Source organism: Dipodomys spectabilis, unplaced genomic scaffold (genome assembly GCF_019054845.1).
Source record: "Dipodomys spectabilis isolate Male_0828 unplaced genomic scaffold, ASM1905484v1 ptg000229l, whole genome shotgun sequence".
Classification (NCBI taxonomy): domain Eukaryota; kingdom Metazoa; phylum Chordata; class Mammalia; order Rodentia; family Heteromyidae; genus Dipodomys; species Dipodomys spectabilis.
Genome location: NW_024870906.1, coordinates 277,501 through 303,547, shown reverse-complemented (window position 1 = coordinate 303,547; position 26,047 = coordinate 277,501). Strand labels below are relative to the sequence as shown.

General features: G+C 43.4%; 2 protein-coding genes across 2 annotated transcripts in view; one reads left to right on the top strand and one right to left on the bottom strand.

Annotated features, from left to right (window-relative positions):
* Ccdc25 (coiled-coil domain containing 25) overlaps positions 1-11,233 on the bottom strand; it is a 34,795-nt gene extending 23,562 nt beyond the window's left edge. Inside the window, exons 1-3 of the mRNA XM_042697824.1 lie at positions 11,121-11,233; positions 7,236-7,283; positions 2,766-2,805 (exon numbers count right to left, since the gene is read on the bottom strand). Of these exons, the coding sequence (XP_042553758.1) occupies positions 2,766-2,805; positions 7,236-7,283; positions 11,121-11,148 (116 nt within the window). The 5' untranslated portion in view covers positions 11,149-11,233. The remainder of the gene's footprint in view (positions 1-2,765; positions 2,806-7,235; positions 7,284-11,120) is intronic.
* A 2,498-nt stretch (positions 11,234-13,731) lies between these two features.
* The window catches only part of Esco2 (establishment of sister chromatid cohesion N-acetyltransferase 2), a 17,340-nt gene continuing 5,024 nt past the window's right edge, over positions 13,732-26,047 (top strand). The window contains exons 1-8 of the mRNA XM_042697805.1: positions 13,732-13,850; positions 14,452-14,520; positions 16,137-16,965; positions 18,183-18,273; positions 20,645-20,702; positions 22,724-22,844; positions 24,199-24,330; positions 25,675-25,764. Of these exons, the coding sequence (XP_042553739.1) occupies positions 13,732-13,850; positions 14,452-14,520; positions 16,137-16,965; positions 18,183-18,273; positions 20,645-20,702; positions 22,724-22,844; positions 24,199-24,330; positions 25,675-25,764 (1,509 nt within the window). The remainder of the gene's footprint in view (positions 13,851-14,451; positions 14,521-16,136; positions 16,966-18,182; positions 18,274-20,644; positions 20,703-22,723; positions 22,845-24,198; positions 24,331-25,674; positions 25,765-26,047) is intronic.

Here is a 26,047-nt window from a genome sequence, read left to right as displayed (position 1 = left end):
TGTTTACGTTGTATATAGAACACGATTAGGGTTTTTGGCAAACAGTCTACGGTGACTCTAAGTTTTAATCTTAATCATTACACTATATCTGATTCCTGTTCTACAAGTTGCTCACTTACTCATTTGTATTTTTGTCCAAAAGATTAATAACTACACCTCCAGCTGGGTATTGTCCTACTCCAAAATAACTGTAGTTTTTGTAAACCTAGAAATTATCTCCTCAAAATCTTAAGAAACAGGGCTGGGAAGGTGGCTCAGTGGTAGAGCGCTTGCCTTGCAAGCCTGAGGCCCTGGGTTCGATTCCTCAGCACCATATAAGCAAAAAGAAAAAAAGCTGGAAGTGGTGCTGTAGCTCAAGTGGTAGAGTGCTAGCCTTGAGCTGAAGAGCTGAGGGACAGCGCCCAGGCCCAGAGTTCAGGCCCCACGACCGGACCCAAAAAAAAAAAAAAAAAATCTTAAGAAACATACATTATGAGCCAAGCTCAACTGAGAAGCAATGAATGCCATTTCACTTTTATTTCTTTCATCCACTTCTGTATTTACAACTATTTTCCACATACCAATAGCAGCTAAATTATACTCAAATGGTACCAAAGTCTCTGATGTAGAATTATGTCACTAGAATAGCCAAACACTACATATACATATATAATAAATGTATTGTCAAAGTACCAAAACACAGGAGTATCCCAGCACAAACACTGTCTGTCTCTCTCACACACACACCACTTACATGTTCACAGTAAGTAAACCTTCACAAAAGACGGAGGGATGACTCATATATGGTGCTGTAATTGGAATGTATTTTTAAAAATCTAGCTCTAAAACAAACTATTTCAAGCAAATCTCCTTGAAAATTCCTTCTCAAATTTCCCAAAAATTTATTCAAAGATTATGCCTAGTTCCTGTGTTCCTGTCTCTGCTTGATCCATTTCCCTTTAGTAATGACTAAGAAGCTCCACTAGAACAGCACGGCTGAGCACGCAGGTGCAGAGCCCCAGAAGTTGGTGGCTTAATTCCTCAGGGGGCTCTGGGAAAGTGCTACTCATTAGGAAGCATGGAGGCTCTGAAGGCCCACTAATTCTATTTTTCCTCACTCAAAGGAGCCTCAGCAGGCTTTTTAAGATAAGCTCAGATGCTGGCAGTCAAAGAGGTAAAGAAAGTCCCAGAAATTCTGTCAGTGACCCAGGTTAAAAATCTACCCCAGAATGCAGATCAACTCAACAGCCTTTCTCAGCACTAGCTGGAAGACTGCCAGCACAGCTAGTCCAGGAACCACATTGCCTGGAGGCTTGGACCTATTCCAGCTCAATCAGGTCTCAAATAACTTCTGAAAGAAAAAATTGATAGCATCTAAACCAGTCATTAAGCTTGAGACCATAAGTATCAAGACAGGTCTGTAGCTATCGGTAGACAGCCATTTTGTGAGTTCTAAGCTTAATGAAATTTAAAATTCAAGTAAAAATTTATTGAACATAGGTTGCAAATTAGAAATTTCAGCTCCATGTATTTAATTTGAAAACAAGTTAAAAAGTTGTGATGAGCTGATTTCATGTCATAACCTTTCCTATGCAGGTGTTTATACTTCAAATCTGCTATGTCAAAATGCACAGCCAAGATAATGATTTCATATGCAGTCACTGAGATTTTATGGAGTCTGGAGATCTTTGGAACTTTAAGACAAGTACAAATGTTTCAGTTGGGAGAGAACCAGAAAGCAACTGCTGCACAGAACTGTTCAATGGATCCTTTGGAAGAAGGCAGAGAGCTAGTCAGAAAGTCAGCAAATGTATTGGCTGGCGCTTGCTTCAACAACCAAGGGGAAAAGGAAGTGATCTGCAGGCAAAAGAAAAAGCAGTAATGCAGAACCAGAGCGGTGGCCAGAGACAAGCAGACAGCAGACTCACTCAGTTCCTCACCTGAAAAAAAAGGCATAGTATCCATATTTACTTCACAGGCTTGTGGAGAAATTTAATGTATGAACAGAGGTAAACACTTGATAATATCTGGCAGACAGTTCAATGTTTGAAAAATGGTCATTAATATTGTCACAGCCAAGCAATAGAATCTGAGGATTTATCTGTATGGCTAAACTTGGGTGGAGAGTGTTTCAAGTTGAGAAGACCAAGCACCACTAAACACAGGTCAGAGTAAAATGGCAATGATAACAGAAAGAGAGCAACTTAATGAGACTGGATTAGGTGACAGAAAGTACCAGAAGCCCATGCATGCATCAGAGGGCCTTGGTCTGCAAAGTAGGAAATACAAGTTTCTAAGATGACTAGAAAGAGAAATAATTCAACTAAAATGAAAAAGTCTTTTTGTTCTTTTATTTTCTTCTGTATTGGGTTTAGTGAACAGTAAAATAAATTACTGTGGAAGAAAACTGTTACAACAATTTCAAGTTATTTTGGAAAAAAGGGGTGGAGCAGATCAATACAGGGCTAAACTCACAAAGGGTTTAGAAGACAAAGGGAAGGCAGCATGAGTGTCTTTCAAATAGAGGCCTAGTCAGACCAGCCCATTTACATGGCTGCCTGGTCTAGTTGGTTCACCGCTCCCTTTGAGGGCCTCTATCTTCAACCTGAGATCAAACCCCAAGACAATCTTGTCAATGTACCCAGTAAATATAAAGGCAGGAAAATAGCCACTACTTGCCACTGGATACCCATACACATAATTAGCATTCACATGTTCTAGTTTGCATCATTAGGAGGCAGGTGGTTGGCCAAATTTAAGAAAGCAGAACCAAAATTGTTACTTACCAAATATCTTCTGGCCAGCCATACTTTATCAGATCTTCGTCTACAGTGAGATACAAGAGAACAAAGTCAGGGAGAGCCTTTGTGATCACGAGGTATTTTGTTCATAAATTTATAACTATTTAAATAAAAATCTAAAGAAGAAAAAAGGGAGAGAGGGAAAGAGTGAGGGAGGAAAGGCAAGTCATCAGATGAAGATGGATTTATAAGTTGGAATGGGGAGAAAAAGCAAGTTCTTTTACATCTGCTGTAACAACAGAAGTGAATAAAGGAAGTTTTACAGCTTGAAAATACCGAAAAGTAAAAATAATTTTTACAACTAAATGAGATAAACTATAAACATTTTTATACTTCTAATCCAAAGCTCAAAGATAAAATGGTTTGCCTAAAATTTAAAAATTATGTATTGTACTTTAATTCTTCACAAAAAATGATTTGATTAAATAATTATAGAAAATTAGGAGTAGCACAAATATAGAACATATAAAAAGAAAATAAAAACCAGGCACTGTGGTTCATGCCTATAATCCTAACTACTCAGGAGGCTGAGATCTAACAAAGTTCAAAGCCAGCCCAGGCCAATAAACTACTCAGAAAAAATTGGAAGTGGTGCTGTAGCTAAAGTGGTAGAGCACTAGCCTTGAGCACAAAGAGGCTCAGGGATAGCACCCTGTCCCAACCCTGGGGGGGGGGGGGGGTGGAGTGAGGAATGGGGAGGGGGAAGAAAGAAGAGGAGGTGTTTTGTTTTATTTTTTATTGACCTGTCAGATAATTTTTTACAAACTTCTTTGGAAACAATACAGAAACATCATACTAGTAATATACTTCTAATAAGCACATTAATAATTTGCAATTATTATGCTTAACATGTAAGTATTATACACCAATTTAAGAACTGTAAACAGAATGGGTGCTGAAGGCTCACGCCTGTAATCCCAGCTACTCAGGAGGCTGAGATTTTAGGATCTTGGTTCAGAGCCAGCCCAGGCAGGAAAGTTTATGAGAATCTTATCTCCAATTAACCACCAGAAAACTGGAAGTGGCGCTGTGGCTCAAGTGGTAGAGTGCTAGCTTTGAATTGAAGAGCTGAGGGACTATGCCCAGGCCGAGTTTAAGCTCTAGGACCAACCAAGGAAAAAAAAAAAAGAATCATAAACAGAATTTGTAAAATATTTATATATTGTTTTAAAATGTAATGAAAGGCTGAGCATGGTGATATATTCCTCTAATTCCAGTACTAACAAGGATAAGGAAGGGGGGACAAGGCTAGCCTGACACACACACACACACACACACCCCCCAATGCACCCAAGAAAGTATAGTCTATATAACCTGAATGGGGTGTTTGCATACCAGTCTTGGGACAAGGCTAGCCTGACACACACACACACACACACACACACACACACACACACACACACACACACACACACCCAATGCACCCAAGAAAGTATAGTCTATAAACACACACACACACACACACACACACACACACACACACACACACACACACACACACACCCAATGCACCCAAGAAAGTATAGTCTATATAACCTGAATGGGGTGTTTGCATACCAGTCTTGGGACAAGGCTAGCCTGACACACACACACACACACACACACACACACACACACACACACACACACACACACCCAATGCACCCAAGAAAGTATAGTCTATAAACACACACACACACACACACACACACACACACACACACACACACACACACACACACACACACCCAATGCACCCAAGAAAGTATAGTCTATATAACCTGAATGGGGTGTTTGCATACCAGTCTTGGGTAAAAGCAGTATCAGCAGATGTAGACATGAATTTTCTGGGGGCTTTCAACTAGCTTGACTGGAAAGCTGAGCAAACAAGCAACACAGCAGGTAACAGAAAAAGAAATGTCAAAACAGGAACATCTCAATGTGCAATGTGTGGCTCTCTGGTGACACCTACTGGCTATGAAAAGAACAGACTTGCTGGCTGTTGAGCTATGCGAATGGTTTCCTCTTAAAATGCATTTACATTCAATCCACTCTTGAAAGTCAGAACGATTAGAAATCCATGTGATACACAAAAAGTACATCCAGTTTGGAGACTGCAGGGCTCATTCCAACAGGGGGATAGGAAAAGACAGACAGCTCAGATAACAATGGAGACTTCTAAAGTTAAGTTCTATACCCACCTACAATCATGACAGCAAAGTTTAGCCCTAGAGGTACCAAGCAGACTTACCCCTGCTGACAACCCCATGGCCACATGTGTCTCCACAGTACCAATCCCCACAATTGCTGACCCAGCCCCGCATCCGTCTGGCAAAAGCCTCCTCAGCTCAGCGCCCTCATCAATTACCTCTTGACCCTCTCCTTCTACAGCGCCTATTAACTTAATCTTGTCCATACATTTTGCTTTTTTTCACGGAACACCATTTTAACATCAAAGAATGTCTTTGAGAGAACACAATGATTGAAATTTTGCCAACATTTAAAAAAAATGAATTATGCCTGTCACTTTAAGGAAAAATACTAATACTACTGTTCGCCACAAGAAAAAAAATCTCTGTAGTACAAACAAAATATTCATACATTTTAGAAGCAAAATGTATTTTTGGAGAGGTGTTAGGTTCACAATAAAATTGACACAAACTTCTTTTTGTATGAGTCAAACCTAAATACCCTGAAAGTCCAGAGAGCTCAAAGCTGGCACCGGCTCCCACAAAGAGAAGCCAGGAAACAGCATACCAATGCAGAAGGAAAAGAGGAATGGTAGGAATGTCACTCACACAATTGCTAGCCACCAGTGTAAACCAGAAACAGGCCAGCCTTTCACTATAAGATGTAAAACCATATCGCCCAAGCTGCACAGTGTAAAACCTAAACAACTGTATGTGGCAGCGTGGCTGTAGGCACTTCTGTTGCTGAAGGCTCAGATCCCCACCCCTGATGTCGCAGGAGGAAACATGGGGGGGTCTTGCACTGTGCATACTGCAGCTGTGCACTGATTTCTAGTGCAGCTATCCAGGACTCTTGCTGCAGTGGCTTACTGCTCTGTGGACCTCAGGGAGACAGCCGCTTCCTCCACATCAGGATACCAGAAAACGAGTGAACATTACCAGGAGAAACCTAAAATTCAAGCATTAATAAACCATGGAGTGTTTCACCATTAGGTGATACCAAAAGTCAGTCATAAATTCTTTAGTCAGCCAGGTGTCCATGTCTCACACCTGTAATCCTGGCTGCTCAGGAGGCTGAGATCTAAGGATCAGTTTGAAGTCAGCCCATGCAGGAAAGGCCATAAGACACTATTTCCAATTAACTATCAGAAAACTGGAAGTGGAGCTGTGGCTCAAAGTGGTAGAACACTAGCTTTGAGCAAAAGGATCTCAGGGACAGCGCTCAAGGCCCTGAGTTCAAGGCCCATGCCCAACCAAAAAAAAAAAAAGAGAAAGAGAAAGAGAGACTGAGAGAGACAGAGAGAGAAAGAGAGAATCCTATACACTACTTACTGTTAAGACAGATTGTTTATTGTTTAGATGTGCTCTTGGAGTTACCAATAATTCCTTCTTTTACTCTCAAACATGTGACAATTTGACAATAAAGGTTTTGTTTTGTTTCTTTAATGAAAAAAAAAAAACCCGAACTTGTGCAGGTTACCAGAGGCTGGGGAAGTATGGAGAGAGGGGATGGGAGAGGGTGAGCAATTAGGACAATTATAATAGTGCAGGAAAACTAAGTTCTGGTGTTCTACTGTACAGCAGAGTGAATACGCTTAATAATGTGTAACTTGGGCTGGGAAGGTGGCTCAGTGGTAGAGCGCTTGCCTTGCATGCTTGAGGCCCTGGGTTTGATTCCTCAGCACCACATAAGCAGAAAAAAAAAGCCAGAAGTGACACTGTGGTTCAAGTGGTAGAGTGCTAGCCTTGAGCTGAGGCACAGGCCCAAGCCCAGAGTTCAGAACCCACGACTGGATCCCCCCAAAAATAATAATGTGTGGGGCTGGGAAGGTGGCTCAGTGGTAGAGCGCTTGCCTTGCATGCATGAGGCCCTGGGTTCGATTCCTCAGCACCACATAAGCAAAAAGAAAAAAGCCACAAGTGGCACTGTGGCTCAAGTGGTAGAGCGCTAGCCTTGAGCTGAAGAGCTGAGGGAGAGTGCCCAGGCCCAGAGTTCAGGCCCACGACCGGACCCAAAAACAAAACAAAACAAAATAATAATGTGTAACTCAAAACAGCTACAAGAGAGGATTTTTGAATGTTCTTACTACAAAACAATGATGTCTGAGATGGTAAACATTCCAGATACACATATTTGATGAATATACAATGTATGTATGTATTAAAACATATGTGCAGTTATTGGTCAAGTAAATTTTAAGAATTAAAAATTAAACTCACCCAACAATTGTGGGAGGCAGCACTTACCTGTTGGAAATCTCAAAATCAAATGCTTTTGAAAACTTACTTTCATATTTATCCTTTCCCATGTATATAGTGTAAGCAGATGAATTAACTAAGACAAAACAAAAAGAAAACAAAAGTTAACTTCATTACCAAAATATTGTCTCATGGGAAAAACAAGAAACAAACTATGGGATTTGAGATCGGCAAACCATAGCCCACCAGGCCAAACTCAGCCAAACACAACCTATTTCTGGACAGCTTTCAAGTCAAGAATGACTTCCTTTTTTTTTTTTTTTTTGGTGCTGGTACTGGGGTTTGGGCCTGCTGTCTCTGAGCTGTTTTGTTCAACGCTAATGTTCTACCACTTGAGCCACAGCACCATTTCCAGCATCTGGTGGTTAATTGGATTTGAGAATGAGAGTCTCAGGTTTTAGCTTCTTGAATAGCTAAGATTATAGGTATAAACCCTCAATACTCTTTACCTTTTACATTTTTTTAAAGGCAGATAAAAGCGAAGATTAAGCCACAGAGCTCACAGAGCCTAATCGTTCACTTCTAACCCCTACTCCAACCCCCAAAGAAGTTTCCCATTTGTTGCTAAATATGACTCCTCTCCTGTTTTTTTAATGTTGTTTGTGGGGCCTGAACTCTGGGCCTGGGCGCTGTCCCTCAGCTCCTCAGTTCAAGGCTAGCGCTCTACCACTTGAGCCATAGCCTCGTGCTTGCAAGGCAAGCACTCCACCACTGAGCCACCTTCCCAGCCCCTCCTCTCTGGCTTCCTTAGGATTCAGCCCCACGGCAATTCTAGGTCAATCTACCTCTGCCTTCTTCAAGAGTTAAAAACAGACTACATCCTAACAGTTTAAAAGAGGTTCCTATGATTAGTCAACTTCTGGTTTGCCTAATCTCTTTAGTTGTTATCAGTTAATAGTTCAGTGTTCTTCACTTAATGGAAATCCTCTTCTACTTCCTAAACCACCGCTCCCAACTTCTTAAAAAAAAAAGTACAACAGAACCACCTGATTGTGCCCAGCTTTACCACAGACAACTAATCCCAAAAGTCTGGGGTGAGGCAGAAAGCCTTTGGGTTTTCTCAAAGCTTTCTAGATGTTTCTAATGCAAAGTTAGGATTAGGAGTTAAAGTGTAAATTAGGTGCTAGGTTGCCAAGCTAGTCTACCAAAAGTTGTTCTGCCCCAATGGAAACTAAACCTGTGAATGGGTCTTCAGTCTATAAAGCACAACAGCTGGTGGTATTATAAAGTCTGCACCACTCAACAGAACACACTAGTACATATGTGGTCAGAAGACCAGAGAGCAGCATTTTCATATAAATGCTTAAATAAAGGCATGCTTGCACCTTCAGTAAAGAGAAACTTCTCTATTTGTCTATTCTCTTGGCCTTCCTTGGGGCGGGAGATTCTTGATTCCCTCAGGGTAAGACAATGACCCAAGTCCATAATTCCTTGGAAGTTGAGAGACCTAACTTGAAAGGAGATGTGGGTTGACTCATTGACAAGGACATTTAGCTTCAACACAGCTTCACATGAAGGCTGAAAAGGCCGTGAGAATGAATGCCAAAGGGTAGGAATGAGTGTTTCAGGTTCTGTAAGCACAGTCTAGTCCACTGTAAATTCTTCATGTGCACGTCTTTTTATATAATTCTATTATTAATTAATTACATCTATTAGTCTCTAATTCTACTGCAATTCTACAATTTTGAAATGCTTTATTGAATATTCCCCCAAACAATGATGTTCATCTTACAACCTAAGGATCATTTACAAAGGGAAGGGGTGACATTGTCCAAAAAGAAATGTACTTTTTTTTGGGGGGGGAGGGGGGTCTGGTCGTGGGGCCTGAACTCTGGGCCCCGGCGCTGTCCCTCAGCTCTTCAGCTCAAGGCTAGCACTCTACCACTTGAGCCACAGCGCCACTTCTGGTTTTCTTTTTGCTTATGTGGTGCTGAGGAATCAAACCCAGGGCCTCATGCATGCAAGCCAAGGCTCTACCACTGAGCCACCTTCCCAGCCCAAGAAATGTACTCTTTACCTGACTTATGTACCTGTAACCTGTCTATACATCACCTTTAAAATAAAAACATTTTTACAGAGGACTGTAAGACAGCTATAAATGAAATACTACACACCCATTGTATGAAAAATGGCATTTTGTGCATCTAAATATATTAAGATTCAGCTTATAAAAACTGAATTAGTATGCCATGGTGTGCATGCACATTTACATGTTTATATGCACAACTTTGGATGTATGAGTATCAAATTACATTAGGTCACTTGCTTATAAAGTACACAGAAAGGTTTGCAATTGGAGCAAAAGGGATCTAAAAAATAATTAAAATAGCTAGGATATGTCAGTGGCACAAGCCTGCCATTTTAGCTACTCATTGTGGTTCAAAGTCACCCAGGGCAGAAAAGACTTCAAGACTCCAACTAACCAGTAAAATGCTAGATTGAATACGTTTGTTTTTTGGTCAGTTGTGGGGCTTGAACTTGGGCGCTGTCCCTCAGCTCTTCAGCTCAAGAGCCTTCTACCACTTGAGCTACAGTACCATGTCGTCCGGCTTTTCTGCTTATGTGGTGCTAAGGAATCAAATCGAGGGCCTCATGCATGAGAGTCAAGCCCTCTACCACTGAGCTATCTTTCCAGCCTGAATACATGGTTTAAATGGTAGAACACCAGCAGTGAGCAAGAACGTTAAGCAAAATGCAAGGTCCCTGAGGTCAAGCCCTATCCTAATACTGCCACTAAAAATCAATCCATCAATTAATAAGGTGCCTGTAACTCGGGAGGCTGAGACCTGGAGGACCAAGGTTGAAAACTAGCTCATGCAAAAAACCTGACTCCATGCACCCGGAAGTGGCAGTCATAAGAACGAAATCCTGCTAGAACAGACCACAGGAGTCCCTGCCCCCATGTAGCTGACACCTACGGCGGCCAGGAGGGCCCCTGGGGGCGTCACAGGTGTGCACCTACACTACCGAGGCCAGAGCTATGTCAGGGGAGAAAGGGTTAACGGGAAGAGCTTCGGGACCGGACGGCGTGGCCGCGTTTCCCGGTCATTCAAACGCAGCGCTGCTCGCCTGTCCCCCAGGCCGGTCGCTTTTCACTCCTCCCGGCGAGCGGCTCTCCGGCGCTTCGCAGGGAGGCGGGGCGGGCCCTCCTCCGAGGCCGTGCCGGGTGTCCCGCGTCTCAGCCGGGGAACGCCGCGGGTGCAGCCGGAGGAGGCCGCGGGAGCTGGGGGACCTGAGGGGGGTGCGGGGGGGGGGGGGAGGCCTCACAACTTAGGGGGCTCGGAATTGATCCCCGGTGCAGCCCCGGCAGGCCCCGCGCCACACCCCGCGCCGCAGGACGGCCCGACCGGCGGCGGGAAGAGGGGCTCGTCGCCGCGGGGACGCGGGCCGCGGCCGGGGGCCGGAGCCGGGGGCGGCGGGGACGCGGGCCGGGGCCGGGGGCGGCGGGGACGCGGGCCGGGGCCGGGGCCGGGGGCGGCGGGGACGCGGGCCGGGGCCGGGGGCGGCGGGGACGCGGGCCGGGGCCGGGGCCGGGGGCGGCGGGGACGCGGGCCGGGGCCGGGGCCGGGGGCGGCGGGGACGCGGGCCGGGGCCGGGGGCGGCGGGGACGCGGGCCGGGGTCGGGAGCCGGGGGCGGCGGGGACGCGGGCCGGGGCCGGGGGCGGCGGGGACGCGGGCCGGGGCCGGGGGCGGCGGGGACGCGGGCCGGGGCCGGGGGCGGCGGGGACGCGGGCCGGGGCCGGGGGCGGCGGGGACGCGGGCCGGGGCCGGGGGCGGCGGGGACGCGGGCCGGGGCCGGGGGCGGTGGGGACGCGGGCCGGGGCCGGGGCCGGGGGCGGCGGGGACGCGGGCCGGGGCCGGGGGCGGCGGGGACGCGGGCCGGCCGGGGGCGGCGGCGGCGGCGCGCACTCACCGCCGCTGCTGGTGAAGTAGAACACCATGGTCCCGGCGGCCGCTCCGCCACCCCGCGCCAACAGCCGGACTCGGATCCTGAAGCTCCCGGTGCCACAAGCGCCGCGACGGCCGCCCGCCGGAAGCCGCGCGTGCACTTCCGGGTTACGTCGTGTCACGTCACAACGCCGTCCGGCGCCGCCATCTTTAATCCTGGGGCGGGAACACGAGGATTTGAAGTGGGGGAGCGCGAGCTGTTGCCGGGGAAGGTGGTGGCCGGCCGGGGCCGCGGCTCAGGCGGTAGAACGCCTGCCTGCGAGCACGCCGCCCTGAGTTCAAACCCCGCGCCGCCACTACAGTGGAAGTAATGACGCCGCGGGGAACTGCCTCCGGCGCCGCTCACTGCTCCGGACTGTTCACCGCCGGAAGTCCCCTGCCGAGCACCGGACGAGCACTTAGTAGGAGTCCATTGAGTTTTAAATGAGCCCACGTTCCTCCGCGCGGTGACAAAGCCTTTTTGTGTGCTTCGCCAGACTTTAATCCACCCGGGCATTTCCTAGTCAGACCCAGCGTTGAAAAGATCTCGGCCGAGTTGGGGCCGCCGGAACCCTCCCACCACCTCCTGCGAGCGGAGCGAGTCCCGCTCTTCCGTGGGGCCTTGCCCGGTAATAACGGACGGGGCCTTGCCCGTGCGCTAGGCCTCTCCTCCAGTGAACAACTCTGATCGCATTCGCCCTGCTTCAGTGGTGCTGAACACGTTATTCTTACCATGTTTTAATAAGCAAAATTGTTTCAGAGGTGTTTTGGTTATTTGTTTTGATTCGAACTCAGGGCCCTGCACTTGCTAGGCAGACACTTAACTGCGGAGTCACTCCAACCTATTTAATAATTTTTTTCTGGAACATACCACTCTACTTTTTCCATATATGTCTAATAACCCTTATAATCATCTTTCTCCCGTGCCTGCCTGCCTCTGCGTGGTTCCCTGGGATGGATGGGAAGGATCCTTCAAAGGTGTACGTTAGGTATATTAATTTCATCTGCCAAACAATAAAAATGGAGTACTAAACTCAGAGTATTTTGCTAAGGTTAAGTAAGTTAGTAGGTATCAAAAATTTAGAAGATCGCAGTTAACTGAGTTGCTAGCCAGTAAAATGCTGGTCTGAAGAGTTTGTTGTTAAACTGTTCTACCTTGAAATCTAAAGTACACATCTCTTACCTATAAGGTTGGGTAAACATAAACCTCAGAACCTCAAAGGCCCTCTTGCTATAAAGTAGAATATGTATAAAGTTCATTACAAACTTCCAGCACTAAGTTTTGACTTGGTTACTTTTCTTACTTCTGGTCCCATAATTTTGGACAGAGTTCTTCCAGTAGGCCCCAATAGACCAGATCAAGTCAAAATGGAGTCGCTCATGCTAAATACCATTTAATCAAACCGAAGCTTTAAAGAAACAACAGGTTCTAAAACACAGCAGTCTTTTCTAAAAATGGGGAATTTCAGTCTAGTTGAATTTGCACAATAGAGAAGTCTTTCACATTTTAACTCTTACCAAAAAAGTCCCTTGAGGTAAACTGCTATCAACCTGTGCTTTTCCTATTGTTCCCATTCTTCCTTATCACCAATCCACTGTTCTGTTAGTGCCCAACAGGAGTTTTTCTTCTCTTACAGAAGAGAAGCTTCCTCTATTAAGTCCTTAATAAAAGCCAGTAAGATCTTTAATTTTTTGTGCAATTCTGTCTTTCGACACTTCAGTCTGACCAACCACAACAGTAATTAAAAACCGAGGGGTCATAGTTTAAGAACAGTCATGTGGGGGCTGGGAAGGTGGCTCAGTGGTAGAGCGCTTGCCTTGCAGGCCTGAGGCCCTGGGTTCCATTCCTCAGCACCACATAAGCAGAAAAAGCCGGAGGTGACGCTGTGGCTCAAGTGGTAGAGTGCTAGCCTTGAGCTGAAGAGCTGAGGGACAGCACCCAGGCCCAGAGTTCAGGCCGCACGACCAGACCAAAAAAAAAAAAAGAACAGTCATGTTTCCCCACGTAAGAAACTGTTTCATAAATAATCATTGTTTTCAGCTTTATGCTCTGCGAAATGGGAATGATACTATATACCTCACCGTGAGGAGGACTAAATAAACTATATGAAACAGCTGAGAATGCTCGGATCAAGCAGACACTCATGCCCTGACCTAATTTTTACAACATAAAACATACGTGGAAATAGGAACCTGAAGTATCACTCATTTAAAAAAAAAAAAAAGGTACCGTCGAACATCCAATGTGCAGAAAGAAGTGCCTCTAGAATCTCAGATTACAAAAAGCTTCATACACCCTCTACCCGTGAATGTCCATCCGTTCCAAAAACTACAATTCCCAGAATGCACCTTAAAAGGCCTGGGGGAAGTGGAGTCTGCGGGCCAAGCTGCGGGAGATTGACAGAGGTGAGCTTCCCCCTCCCCCACTCCCTCCAGAGAAATCTTTTCTGCCTCCTAAGGGCGCGAGAACCTCTAAGCCGGCCCTCTCGGAAGGGCGGGGCAAGCGCAAGGAGTGACCAATCAGAGGGCCAGTCTCTGAGCGGTGACGAATCAGAACGCGGCAGCGTCTGTGTGGCCTGGCGCGCGCTAATTTGAATATGCTCTTGGAGCGTCTGGCTGGGCTGAGGAGAGGTCTGAGGGGTCTGGGCTGCACGGAGCGGCTGCCGGGCCCGGGCTGCAAGGAGAAGCCGCGGGGAACCACAGTCTCTGACCCGAGGTGAGTGTCAAGCGGAGAGTGCGTTTATCCCAGCCCGGCAGGTCGGCGGGCTGGAGGCCGAAGCCGCGAGTGGGCTCCCCGCCCTCGCGAGCCCCGGGTTTCCCCTGGGTGCCGGCGGCGGCGCTGTCCTCGCCCAGCCCGGCGGGGTCCCGCAGACCCGGCCCGCCCTGCGGGCTTGGCTTTGAGGTTGGGGGTGAGCTTTGCGCGCGTGACCGGGCCCGGCCGCCCTCGCTCCGGCGGGACGGCGGCAGGGTGGCCGTGCGCGTCTCCATCCTCCCTCGAATGGGGTCTCTGCTCTGGTGGAGCGGGGAGGCTGCGGAGACGGCTACGTGGGGTGTCCAGGAATTGGGGTGCCGTGGAGAGCAGCCGTGGGAGGGAGCAGGGAGCGGCTTCATGGAGTTCTCCAGAAAACCGTGCACTTGACATGAGTGCCTCAGGACGGCTTTCCAGCGTGAAACGAGCGTGTGTGCATCTGATAGGTACACACGCGAAAGGATTAGAAAATAAAAGTCCCTTTTTCTTGAATCTGGAACAAATTGACCTAGTGATTTTTATGCCTATTTGATGAGTTTGTTTATTTTTACCTACCCGTTGCTTTTAGGAGTTCAGTTAAGAAGATGGCAGTGTTCACCCCAAGAAAGAGGAAGCAGAATTTTTTGAACTGTGACAGGTGAGTGTCATCCTGTACACATACACTTCAAAAAATTTTAAAAAAGCTATCTTGTTTTTCTCCTAAAATTTCCATTTATCTGAGGTCTGCTTTTAGTGGCTATCGTATTATTCTATATTCTAGTGCTAGTTTGGAAACACAAAAGCTTATACAACAAATTATGTAGTCTTTTGGGATAGTTAGTTTTTTTTTTTTTGTTTTTTTTTTGGGGTCCGGTTGTGGGGCCTGAACTCTGGGCCTGGGCGCTGTCCCTCAGCTCTTCAGCTCAAGGCTAGCGCTCTACCACTTGAGCCACAGCGCCACTTCCGGCTTTTTTCTTTTTGCTTATGTGGTGCTGAGGAATCGAACCCAGGGCCTCGAGCATGCAAGGCAAGCGCTCTACCACTGAGCCACCTTCCCAGCCCAGTTAGTTTTTTTTTTTATGGCTAGGAAATAATCCATCTTTTATTTCCTTGTTCCTTCCACTCATTCCTGTAATACTTAAGGTAATATCCAATATAGAATAAATGCTTACCTGTAAGCAAAGTTTTGTGCACAGAAGTGTCTGAAGTTTTCATTACCTACAGCCAACTGGATCTGAAAATATTAGAAAAGACAGTGATCATATAGTAAGATTTTTTGACATTTTTTTTTGGGGGTCCGGTCATGAGGCCTGAACTCTGGGCCTGGGCGCTGTCCCTCAGCTCTTCAGCTCAAGGCTAGCACTCTACCACTTAAGCCACAGCGCCACTTCTGGCTTTTTTCTTTTTGCTTATGTGGTGCTGAGGAATCGAACCCAGGGCCTCAGGCATGCAAGGCAAGCGCTCTACCACTGAGCCACCTTCCCAGCCCTAGTAAGATTTTTTTTTGAGAGAAACTGCATTCATTTAATTGGTGTCCTGGTGTTGTTAATCTCCTACTGTGTCTACTTTATAAATTAAATCTTTGCATAGGTATGTATAGAAAGTGTAGTATATGTATGGTTGGGTTCTGTCTGTATTTTCAGGCATCCACCAAAAGTCTTCGAATGTATCCCCTTGTGGATAAGGGGGATGAGGGGACTGTTGTACTACGGCATTACTACATGTGATACCAGAGATAAATTAGCTTTTAAGCTGGGCACCGGTGCCTCATACCTGTAATCCTAGCTACCCAGGAAACTAAGATCTGAGAATCAAGGTTCAAAGCCAGCCAGGGCAAGAAAGCCCGTGTAATTCTTTATCTCCAGTTAGCTACCAAAAACTGGAAGTGGAGCAGTGACTCAAGTGGTAAAGCACCACCTTGAGCAAAAAACCTAAGGAACAGCACCTTGGCCTTGTTCAAACCCCATTACTGGCACAAAAATAAAAAAGAAAGGAGCCTGGCTTTTATAGCTTATTAACACATACACATATCAAAGCCTTCTTGTAAATACTGTTATCTTCCTGTAGAAAGATATTTTCTATGCTTTGTTAAAGATAAGTTGTTATTAAATAGCTGTTTGATGAAGAGGGATGTATTGTTTTGGTATGATTTTCTATATGTTTGTTTTCAATATGTATTGTTTTTGATACAAAGGGAATTTGTGTAGTAGTAGGTCTCCATAAGTTTTATAATAAAATAATGAACCTATCAATGGACTTCCTTTCTTTTCATAGCCTGTTATCAGAAATATCATCACAGGAATTAATTTTGAACCTCACTGAAAGTCTATTTCCATCACCTACAAAAAAGTACACTTGTCAGAACGGTGATAAAAAAGAAGACAGAGAACACTGCTTTCCTCAAGACCATTTGATTTCAAGTCCACACAAAACAACTACAAAAAACAGATTGTCATCTGTAGATCACAGCTCACCATTTAAATCTGCTGTGTCTACTATATCTTTTTACAACAAAGATAAATTGTACCTCAATCCACTGGAGAGAAAGCTGATAAGAGATAGTAGATCTTGTCTGCAGACTAATGGTGAAGATAAACCTATTCCCATTATGACTGAAAAAGTGCAGGGAAAACCAGTCTCTATCAAAAAGAAGACCAAAAAAACACAAAAGAGTTTAACTGTCAAGTGTCAACGCCGTTTTACGCACATCAAGGAAGTGTCAACAGATTCTAGAAATTCCAAGCAAAATCAAATGTCAAATAAACCTGTTGTAAAGAAAGAATATAATTGTTACCTAGCTGAAAGTAATCCAAATACTCCTCGGGTTCTAAGCCAAAAGGTAAAACCACAGGTTACACTCCAAGGTGGAGCCGCATTTTTTATTACTAGGAAAAAAATGTCTCTTAAAAAATTGTCACCAGAAGATAAACCATCACTAGGAGTCACATACAAAAATAAAACAGAAACAACTGGAGATTCTGATTCAGAGGTTATATGTAAGAGAAAAACTTTTGTGAAGAATCAAATGTCAAAATGCTCATTACTAGAAAAGAATGTTGAACTACAACATTCAAGAAGTAGGAACAAAGAAGAATTAATAAAGGTAAGGAAATCTAAGTATATCACTTCAAAAAGTGCTGGCTAGTAAGTCTTCAATCTAAATAACATATAACATAGTGAACAAGTTCACTGTATATGAATCTATCTCAGTTTAAGAAAAATTGAGATACAGTGCAATTTCCTTGTCCATCTCCCAATTGTTATTCCTGTCACCATACAGCAAACAAATAACTAAGTCTCTGTTAACACCATTTCTAGCCAAGCACTGATAGTTCCCATCAGTAATCCTGTCTACTCAGGAGGGTGAGATCTGAAGATCACAAAGCCAGCTGGGGCAGAAAGTCCATGAAACTCTTACTTCCAATTACCAGTAAAAAGCCAGAAGTGGAGCTTGTGGGTCAAGTGGTAGAGTGCCCAGTCTGGAGCCAAAAAGCTAAGGGACAGTGCCCTAGGCCCTGAGTTCAAGCCTCAGTCCTGGCACCAAAATAAATGTATAAATATTTTCTGGGCTTTAAAGAGCTGATTATTTAGCTAGATATTTATTCAGTTCTGTCTTATTTCCTGAGAAGCTGGACTTGTGCATTTTAAATTTGTACAAATAGGCTCTGCTCTCTAAGGATGAATCAGAAAGGGTAAAGGGACACTGTGGAGCCCAGAGAAATGACACTGACACATTTTAATCTTCACAAGGCTAATTGTCGTTATCTTGGTCTATAAATTGACAATACAAACTACAGTATTAATAAGTACTCAACTTTTCTTTTTTTCTTTTTGGTCTGTCATTGGGCTTGAACTCTGGGCCTGGGCACAGTCCCTGAGCTCTTCAGCTCAAGGCTAGCGTTCCACTACTTGGAAGTGTCCAATACCCTTGACTTCTAAAAGGCAATTTACATTAATTAATACAGAAGACATCTTCCGAATTATAATGAACTATGTTTTGGAACCTGACCTATTAAGATTCACTCACTTAGGGCTGGGAAGGTGGCTCAATGGTAGAGTGCTTGCCTTGCATACATGAGGCCCTTGGTTCAACGGTAGAGTGCTTGCCTTGCATACATGAGGCCCTTCCAGAAAAAGCTGGAAGTGATGCTGTGGCTTAAGTGGTAGAGCACTAGCCTTCAGCTAAAGATCTGAGGGATAGAGCCCAGGCCCAGAGTTCAAGCCCCATGACCAAAAAAAAAAAAAAAAAATTCACTAAATAGAAGACTAAGAATTACAGATTTCCTTTACATTTTTTTTTAACTTCATCATTATTTTTAGGATTCATCTGGTGCAGTAGTTTCTTCAAAGGAATATAAACTTGATAAAGATAACAATTTTCCTTCAGAGAATTCTGTTGAAAACAAGACAAGTAAGTAAAATTTCTCATAGGAGTTTAGCTACTTGTAATAATGCTTAGTATGTTTGTATATGAAATTCATATGTAATAATAGTTTCTGGATCCAATTTTTATTAGTGTACCCATTTTTTAGTAACCAATATTGTGGTAAAGCAATGCAGACCATTTTGAAAATCAGGAAAAAAGGAGCTTTTAAGTTAAACCTGTATACAAGGGGCTGGGAAAGTGGCTCAGAGGTAGAGTGCTTGCCTTGCATGCATGAGGCTCTGGGTTCAATTCCTCAGCACCACATAAGCAAAAAAAGCCTGAAGTGGTGCTGTGGCTCATGTGGTATAGTGCTAGCCTTGAGCGGAAGAGCTAAGGGACAGTGCCCAAGCCCAGAGTTCAAGCCCCAGGACCGAACAACAACAACAACAAAAACCCAACCAAAAAATAGTAAGGCTTAACTAATTGATCTTGCTTAAGCTCAAGATTTGAATGTTCTCTTTGTAAGAATCATTTATAATTGTTTTACCCAAAATAAGAGCGAGGAGTAAAGAAAATTTATATATATATGTATATGTGTGTATGTATAGATGTACATTGTATATGTGTGTGTGTATGATGTGTGTTTATTTGTGAACAAAGCCCAGTTTTTTGTTTTTTGTTTTACTTTTAATGCTTTTTTTTTATTTTTTATTTATTTTTTATTGTAAAGATATTATACAGAGGGTTACAGTTACATGAGTGAGGTAATGAGTACACTTCCTCTTGAACATTGTTACCCCCTCCATTGTTTTCCCCCTACCATCCCCTCCCTCCCTCCCTTCCCCAGGTTCTTTTTTTTTTTTATTATTGTGATTAAGTGATTACATAATTTCCGGAATTTCACAGTATTGTGGAATAATGATGCTCATTTAAAGTCAAAAGTTCATTCTAACTTTCCTGGAGCAAATTGTCTATCACAGTCTGTAACATATAATGGTGTTCACATGTTATATACCATATATGTGATCAGCAGCATGGCGATATTTAGTAGTGGTTCAACCAGATGAGTGGGAGTTCTTTGTTTCTTAAGGCCTGTTAGTTTTGTCGTATCACCTAACATTTTGGATTTAGCATCCACTTATCAGGGAGACCATGTACCGTTTGTCTCTTCGTTCTTGGCTTACCTCACTCAACATGATTCCTTCTAGCTCCATCCATTTCCCTGCAAATGCCATTATTTTGTCGTTTCTAATGGCTGCATAATTCCATTGTGTATAGATACCACAATTTTTGGATCCATTCATCTGTGGTGAGGCATCTGGGTTGTTTCCATATCCTAGCTATTATGAACAGTGCAAAGCCCAGTTTTGAACAGAATTTTTAAGCTACTGAAATGACTGAAATCCATCCTTAGAAACTTCTAAAATGACAAATAATATTAATGTTTTATATTATGCCAGTACTGGGGTTTGAGCTCAGGGCTTAGGTGCTGGTCCTGATCTTTTTTTTTTTTAATTGTGAAAATACTGTACAGAGGGGTTACAATTACATGGGCAAGATAATGAATACATTTCTTATCAAGCATTGTAGCCTCCTCCTTTGTTTCCCCTTCCCATCCCATCCTCCCTCGCCCCCCACCCTCCCCTGATCTTTTTCTTTCCCCCAAGACTACCACTGTACCACTTGAGCCACAGCTCCACTTCCAGCTTTCTGGAAGGGAGGGTGATTAATTGGCAGTAACAGTCTGATAGACTTTCCTGCCTGGGCTGATTTTGAGCCTTGATCTTTCAGATCTTAGCCTCCTGAGTAGCTAGGATTATAGGCATGAATCACCAGCCTTAATTTTTAAGTTCCTCTTGGGTCTGAAATCCTATTAACTTACAGAATCATTGTTTACCCAATCCTTAGCAAATTACAAGTATTTACAGGAATTAATTAGCATTTTATCAACCAAATATATATATATGTACACATCTATAATTGTTTCTGTGTATCTTCATCTGCTTACATGAGCATGCATTCATTGATATCTCTGGCTTGCCCTGCACCACACAGACTTTATTCTACACTTTAACGGCTTACATTTTGATCAGATATTTATTTGGAGTTCGTTTTTGTGTAGTATGTGAGTATGTACATTTTTTTGCCTGGGGATGTGCAGACTGTCCAGCACCATATGTTGAAGTCTTTTTTTTCTATTGCCCCTTTGCTCAAATCAGTTGAATCGATGTGGATTTATTTCTAGCTATTTTCTCCCATTGACCTTTTTGGCTCTTCTCTGCCAACACAGTATCTTGATTATGTCTCAAATCAAGTTGTGACTGGTTTGGTTGTATTAACTTCTAAGTCTTACAATTTAAGACTTTGATTTTATTTGGTAATAAAAATTACTGCTGTGTTTCTTTTTCCTTACTAGTTTCTCCTGAGTCCACTGTCTACCCCATCTTCAATGTGTCTTCAGTCAGTGTAAAAAGGTAGGAATTGTTCTTGCTTTTTTTTTCTTGTTGGTTATAGGGCTTGAACTCAGCGCTCTTCCCTGAGCTTTTTCCCTCAAGGTGAGCACTCTACCACTTTGAGCCACAGTGCCATGTCTGGTTTTCTGATGGTTAATGGGAGATAAAGAGTCTCATGGACTTTCCTGCCCAGGCTGGGTTTGAACCACAATCCTCAGTTCTTGGCCTTCTGAATCACTGTGATTACAGGCATGAGCCACTAGCACCCAGCTCTTGCTTTAATATTAAAGTTAATTACAGAGACCTCTCCTTCTAATGCTATTTAACTTGGAGAACATTTACTTCCCACTACGGGAAATACAAGAATAATATTGACAGTAGGATATAAAATTAGTTATTTTCATAGAAACTTTGTAAGACTTTGTAGAGTTGAGAGATGGTAAAGATCTTCATGGTCTTGAAAGATAGCATATAATACTTGGCTGCTAACAATTAGTTTGCATCTATGATATTAATCTCCACAACAACCTAGAAGATAATTATTCTTATTTTGCATGTGTGTACCGATACTAGAGCTTAAACTCAGAGCCTCAACCTCTCCCTTGTCTTTTTGCTCAAAGCTGGCATTCTGCCACTTGAGCCACACCTCCACTTCCAGCTTTTTGGTGTTTAGTTGGAGGTAAGAATCTCACAGACTTTCCTGCCTGGGCTGGCTCCAAACTACGATCCTCATATCTCAGCCTTCTGAGGAGCTATGTTTATTATGAGATTACACATGTGAGCCACTGGGGTTTGGAACGTGGCTCAGTGGTAGAGTGCTTGCCTAGCATGCATGAAGCCCTGGGTTCAATTCCTCAGTACCACATAAACAGAAAAGGCCAGAAGTGGCGCTGTGGTTCAAGTGATAGAGTGCTAACCTTGAGCACAGAGAGGCTCAGGGACAGTGCCAAGGCCCTGAGTTCAAGCTCCAGGACTGCCCAAAAAGAAAAAAAATTGGTGTGAGCCACTGACTTGGTTGTGACATTATGCTTTGCAGGACCCAAAATGTCAGAAATCAATAGTTACTTGTGTTAATAGTATATTACTTTAGTATCTGTTTCAAGTAGGTTAAGATTCTCCAGGTGCATCATCATGGTACTTGGGATTTAGAGCTTGAATTTCAGGACCTTGTGCTCTTTCTGGGCTTTCTTGCTCATAGCTGATACTGAACCATTTAAGCTATACCTCTAGTCCCGTTTTGCTTGCTAATTGAAGATAGAGCCTTGCAGACTTAAAGAAGTTTCTTCCAGACTTTTCTGTCCAGGCTGGCTTCAAACTTTTTGTTCCAGGAGGATCATCCTCCCAAGTCTCATCCTTCGGAGTAGCTAGGATTACAGGCATGAGCCACCAGTGCCTGGCTTTTATTTGTATTTTGAAATATGATCTTTTAATTTTGCCTGAGCTGATCTTGAACTTCCATCCTCTGTCTGTGCCTCAAGTATCTGGGATCTTGAGCTTGTGTCACCACAACTGGCTTTTTTTTTTTTTTTTTTTTTAATATTCATTCATTTGAAAAACATTTAAGAAGCAGCTGTTGTATAGTATTCAGTTAAAGCACTAGTACCAGCACAGAAAAAAAAAATACTCTTAAAAATTTTAATGCTGGGATTCTGCTTTCATTGTAAGGGGAAAAAATGAACTTATATACTCATTGCCTTAAAGAAAAGTTGTTGGATCCTGATACAGTGTCTGGTTGTCTGGGAGATTTGGTATCTACTTATTTGCTGTGGGTTACCTGGTAATTTCTTCATATTTAATATAGATAAGTATTGTCTTAGGATTTGTTATGGCAAAAAAGAAAGTTCTTTTGGGGAATGAAGTCAACTTGCAAAATGATGCTATGTATGCACAGTTGATTCCATAGAGGAAAGTTCCTTCGACTTGAAGTCAGAGTACCAGGAGTCTAGTCTTAACACTGGGTTCCCTTGTGCAAATTACTGCCCCTCTCTGAATGCACTTCAGGTTTCTCTGTTACGTACTATTTGTCAACTTTTCATTTCAAGATCTACAGCTGAAGAACAGATTTCTTTGGCATCCATGAATAGTACTAACTTCTTGAAACAGGCTCAGAAAAATATGAACATGAGAGATACAAATAAAGAAACAAAAGACCAGCTCATCATTGTAAGTAAATTCAGAATAGAGTTCCTCTTGCATGTGGCTTTCATGTGTACAATACAAAGACAGACATTTATCTTAGCATTGTTAACCTGGGAAATAGCTATTTGGAGTTTGTAAATGCCACATTTGCTGCAGTGGTGGCACTGAAGACACTGCTGGGCAGTGCCGTATTTTACTACAGTGCTGATGGTGAGTTATATCTAGATAAGAAAATTACTGATCAGCGAAACTTAATGGGAATAGCTATAAACCTAGAGAGAAGGGAATTGTAAAGTCAGCTATTCCTACTTTCCTGCACTCGTGAATTATCTGTGCTTGTCTGAATTGTTACCACATATCATGTAATTACATGTACCATTAATTATATGTAAAATTATATTCTTGAAGCAAAGTTAAGAATGTTTTGCCATTCCCAGCCACTTAAAAATACTATTAATTACTATAGAAATCCTGTGTTTTTACTTTTTTCTCTTTGAAACAGACTTTTTTGGTCTTTCATTTAAAAGCTTTCTAAATTTTGCTGTTCATCTTAACAATAATGTTTTGTTGTGGTTTTTTTTTTTTCTAGTTTTTTTAATGCTGGCTCTGGGGCTTGAACTTAGGGCCTAGACACTATCCTTAGCTTCTTTTGCTCAAGACTAGCAATCTACCAGTTGAGCCACTGCTCCACTTTTTGTTGTTGTTTTGTTTAGTGGAGATAAGAGCCTCACAGACTTTCCTGGGATCCTTAGATCTCAGCCTCCTGAGTAGTTAAGATTACAGGTGTGAGCCACCAACACAACACCCAAGCCATTTGACTAAGTTTTATGATTTAAGTTTTATGATTTATTCTTTTTTTTTTTTTTGGGTCCAGTTGTGGGGCCTGAACTCTGGGCCTGGGTGCTGTCCCTCAGCTCTTCAGCTCAAGGCTAGCACTCTACCACTTGAGCCACAGTGCCACTACTGGCTTTTTTCTTTTTGCTTATGTGGTGCTGAGGAATCGAACCCAGGGCCTCAGGCATTCAAGGCAAGCGCTCTACCACTGAGCCATCTTCCCAGCCCTTATGATTTATTCTTATTCCTTAGACTGTGTGTATAGGAAGAAATAATAGAGCGCTTTTTTTTTTTTTTTTTTTTGATTGGTCGGTCATGGGGCTTGAACTCTGGGCCTGGACGCTGTCCCTCAGCTCTTCAGCTCAAGGCAAGCGCTCTACCACTAGAGCCTTAGCACCACTTCTGGCTTTTTTCTTTTTGCTTATGTGGTGCTGAGGAATCGAACCCAGGACCTCATGCATGCAAGGCAAGTGCTCTACCACTGAGCCACCTTCCCAGCCCCTTGTAGAAATATTTATATGGACTTTTTCTTCTTCAATTGCAGGATGCAGGTCAAAAACATTTTGGGACTACTATGTGTAAGTCTTGCGGCATGATCTATTCTGCTGCCAACCCTGAAGATGAACTGCAACATGCCCAATACCACCAGAGATTCCTGGAGGGAGTTAAGTATGTGGTGAGTCAACATAATCTCCCATGTTGTAGAGATATGTCTTTCCATTAAGTATTGAAAGACACATAAAATCCATAAATATTTCATTGCCTGCAGGTATTTTTTGTTGTCCTTAAAAGTTGAAGCTGAAGCCAGGTGCTGGTAGTTCATACCTGTAACTCTAACTTCAGGAGGCTGAGATCTGGAAGATAATGTAGTTTGAGGCCAACCTGGGCAGAAAAATTTGCTATTCTTTTATTTTTTTAATTTTTACTTATTTTTTATTGTGAAAATACTGTACAGAGGGGTTACAATTAGATGGGCAAGATAATGAGTACATTTCTTAACAAGCATTGTAGCCTTCTCCTTTGTTTCCCCTTCCCATCCCTTCCCAGCCTCCCCCCGCCCCCCAAATTTGCTATTCTTATCTCCAAAATCATCAGCAAAAAAGCAGGACTGGAGATGGGAATATAGTGGTAGAGTGCCAGCCTTAAGCAAGAAAGCCAAGGAAATTCGAGGTTGAGTTTGAGCTCAAACCCAAATACCACCAAGAAAAAAAAATGAGACTGACACTATTTAAAAAAAAAAATTAGTATTTATTTTATTTTTTTGCAGTACAACTGTTCATCAGAACCCTGAGCCTCGCCTATGCTAGGCCAACACTCTACCAGTGATGTGTATTTATCCTAGTCCAAAGCTAGCTTTGAATAGTACTTTTTTAAACTTACAGTCTAAGAGTATTGTCCTTGATTGAGTATACACCTATGTATGTCCTGACCCCTGGCTGTGAGCAGAGCTCAACATCAAAACATAACACTCACTGCTGGGCACTGGTGGCCCACACCTGTAATCCTAGAAGGAGAAAGAAAATACTTTCCCATGGCTTCTCTAGGCTCTTTCTGTTCTGAGACCTGAGCTCCCTCTTTTTTTTTTTTTTTTGTCGGTTGTGGGGCTTCAACTGTGGGCCTGTGTCTCTCAGCTCAAGGCAAGCATTCTATCACTTCAGCCACAGCACCACCTCTGGTTTTCTGCCCCAGCTGGCTTTGAACTGTGATCCTCAGATCTCAGCTTCCTGAGTAGGTAGGATTGCAGGCGTGAGCCAAGGCGCCTGGTGCTCCCTTCTTTTTATCAAGGGTCTTTCTAGTTTATGCGCGAACACGCACACACAAATATAAAGAGAATGTGTGTATATGTATAAATGCTCTGTACAATCTGTTCACATCAGCCAGAGAATTCCTCTACAAATCTTTGTCTTTCCCTGTTACTTTTAATTGGATTTTGTATTTTCATCTTCTCCAGACCAAATTACTTAATGGTGTTTTTTGTTTTCTCTTTACAAATGAATTACCTTTTGTTCTCCTTTGGCAGGGCTGGAAAAAAGAGAGAGTGGTTGCGGAGTTTTGGGATGGAAAGATTGTGTTGATCCTGCCTCATGATCCAAGTTACGCTCTGAGAAAGGTGTGAAACATGATCTTTGTAATCCTTACTCTGTGTTGAAGTCTAAACTGCCTGAGTGATAGACAAGTAACTTTGGTGCATGCCAACAGGATGACTTTCCGATCATTTATACAAAAATCAAACTTAGAATTAAAAGACAAATGCCAAGTGCTAGAGGCTCATGCCTGGAATCCCAGCTTCTCAGGAGGCTAAGATCTGAGGAGCATGGCTGGAAGCATGACCCAGGTGTGGGTCAAGTAGTAGAGCACCAGCCTTGTACAAAAAAGGCAAGTGAAAGTGTAAG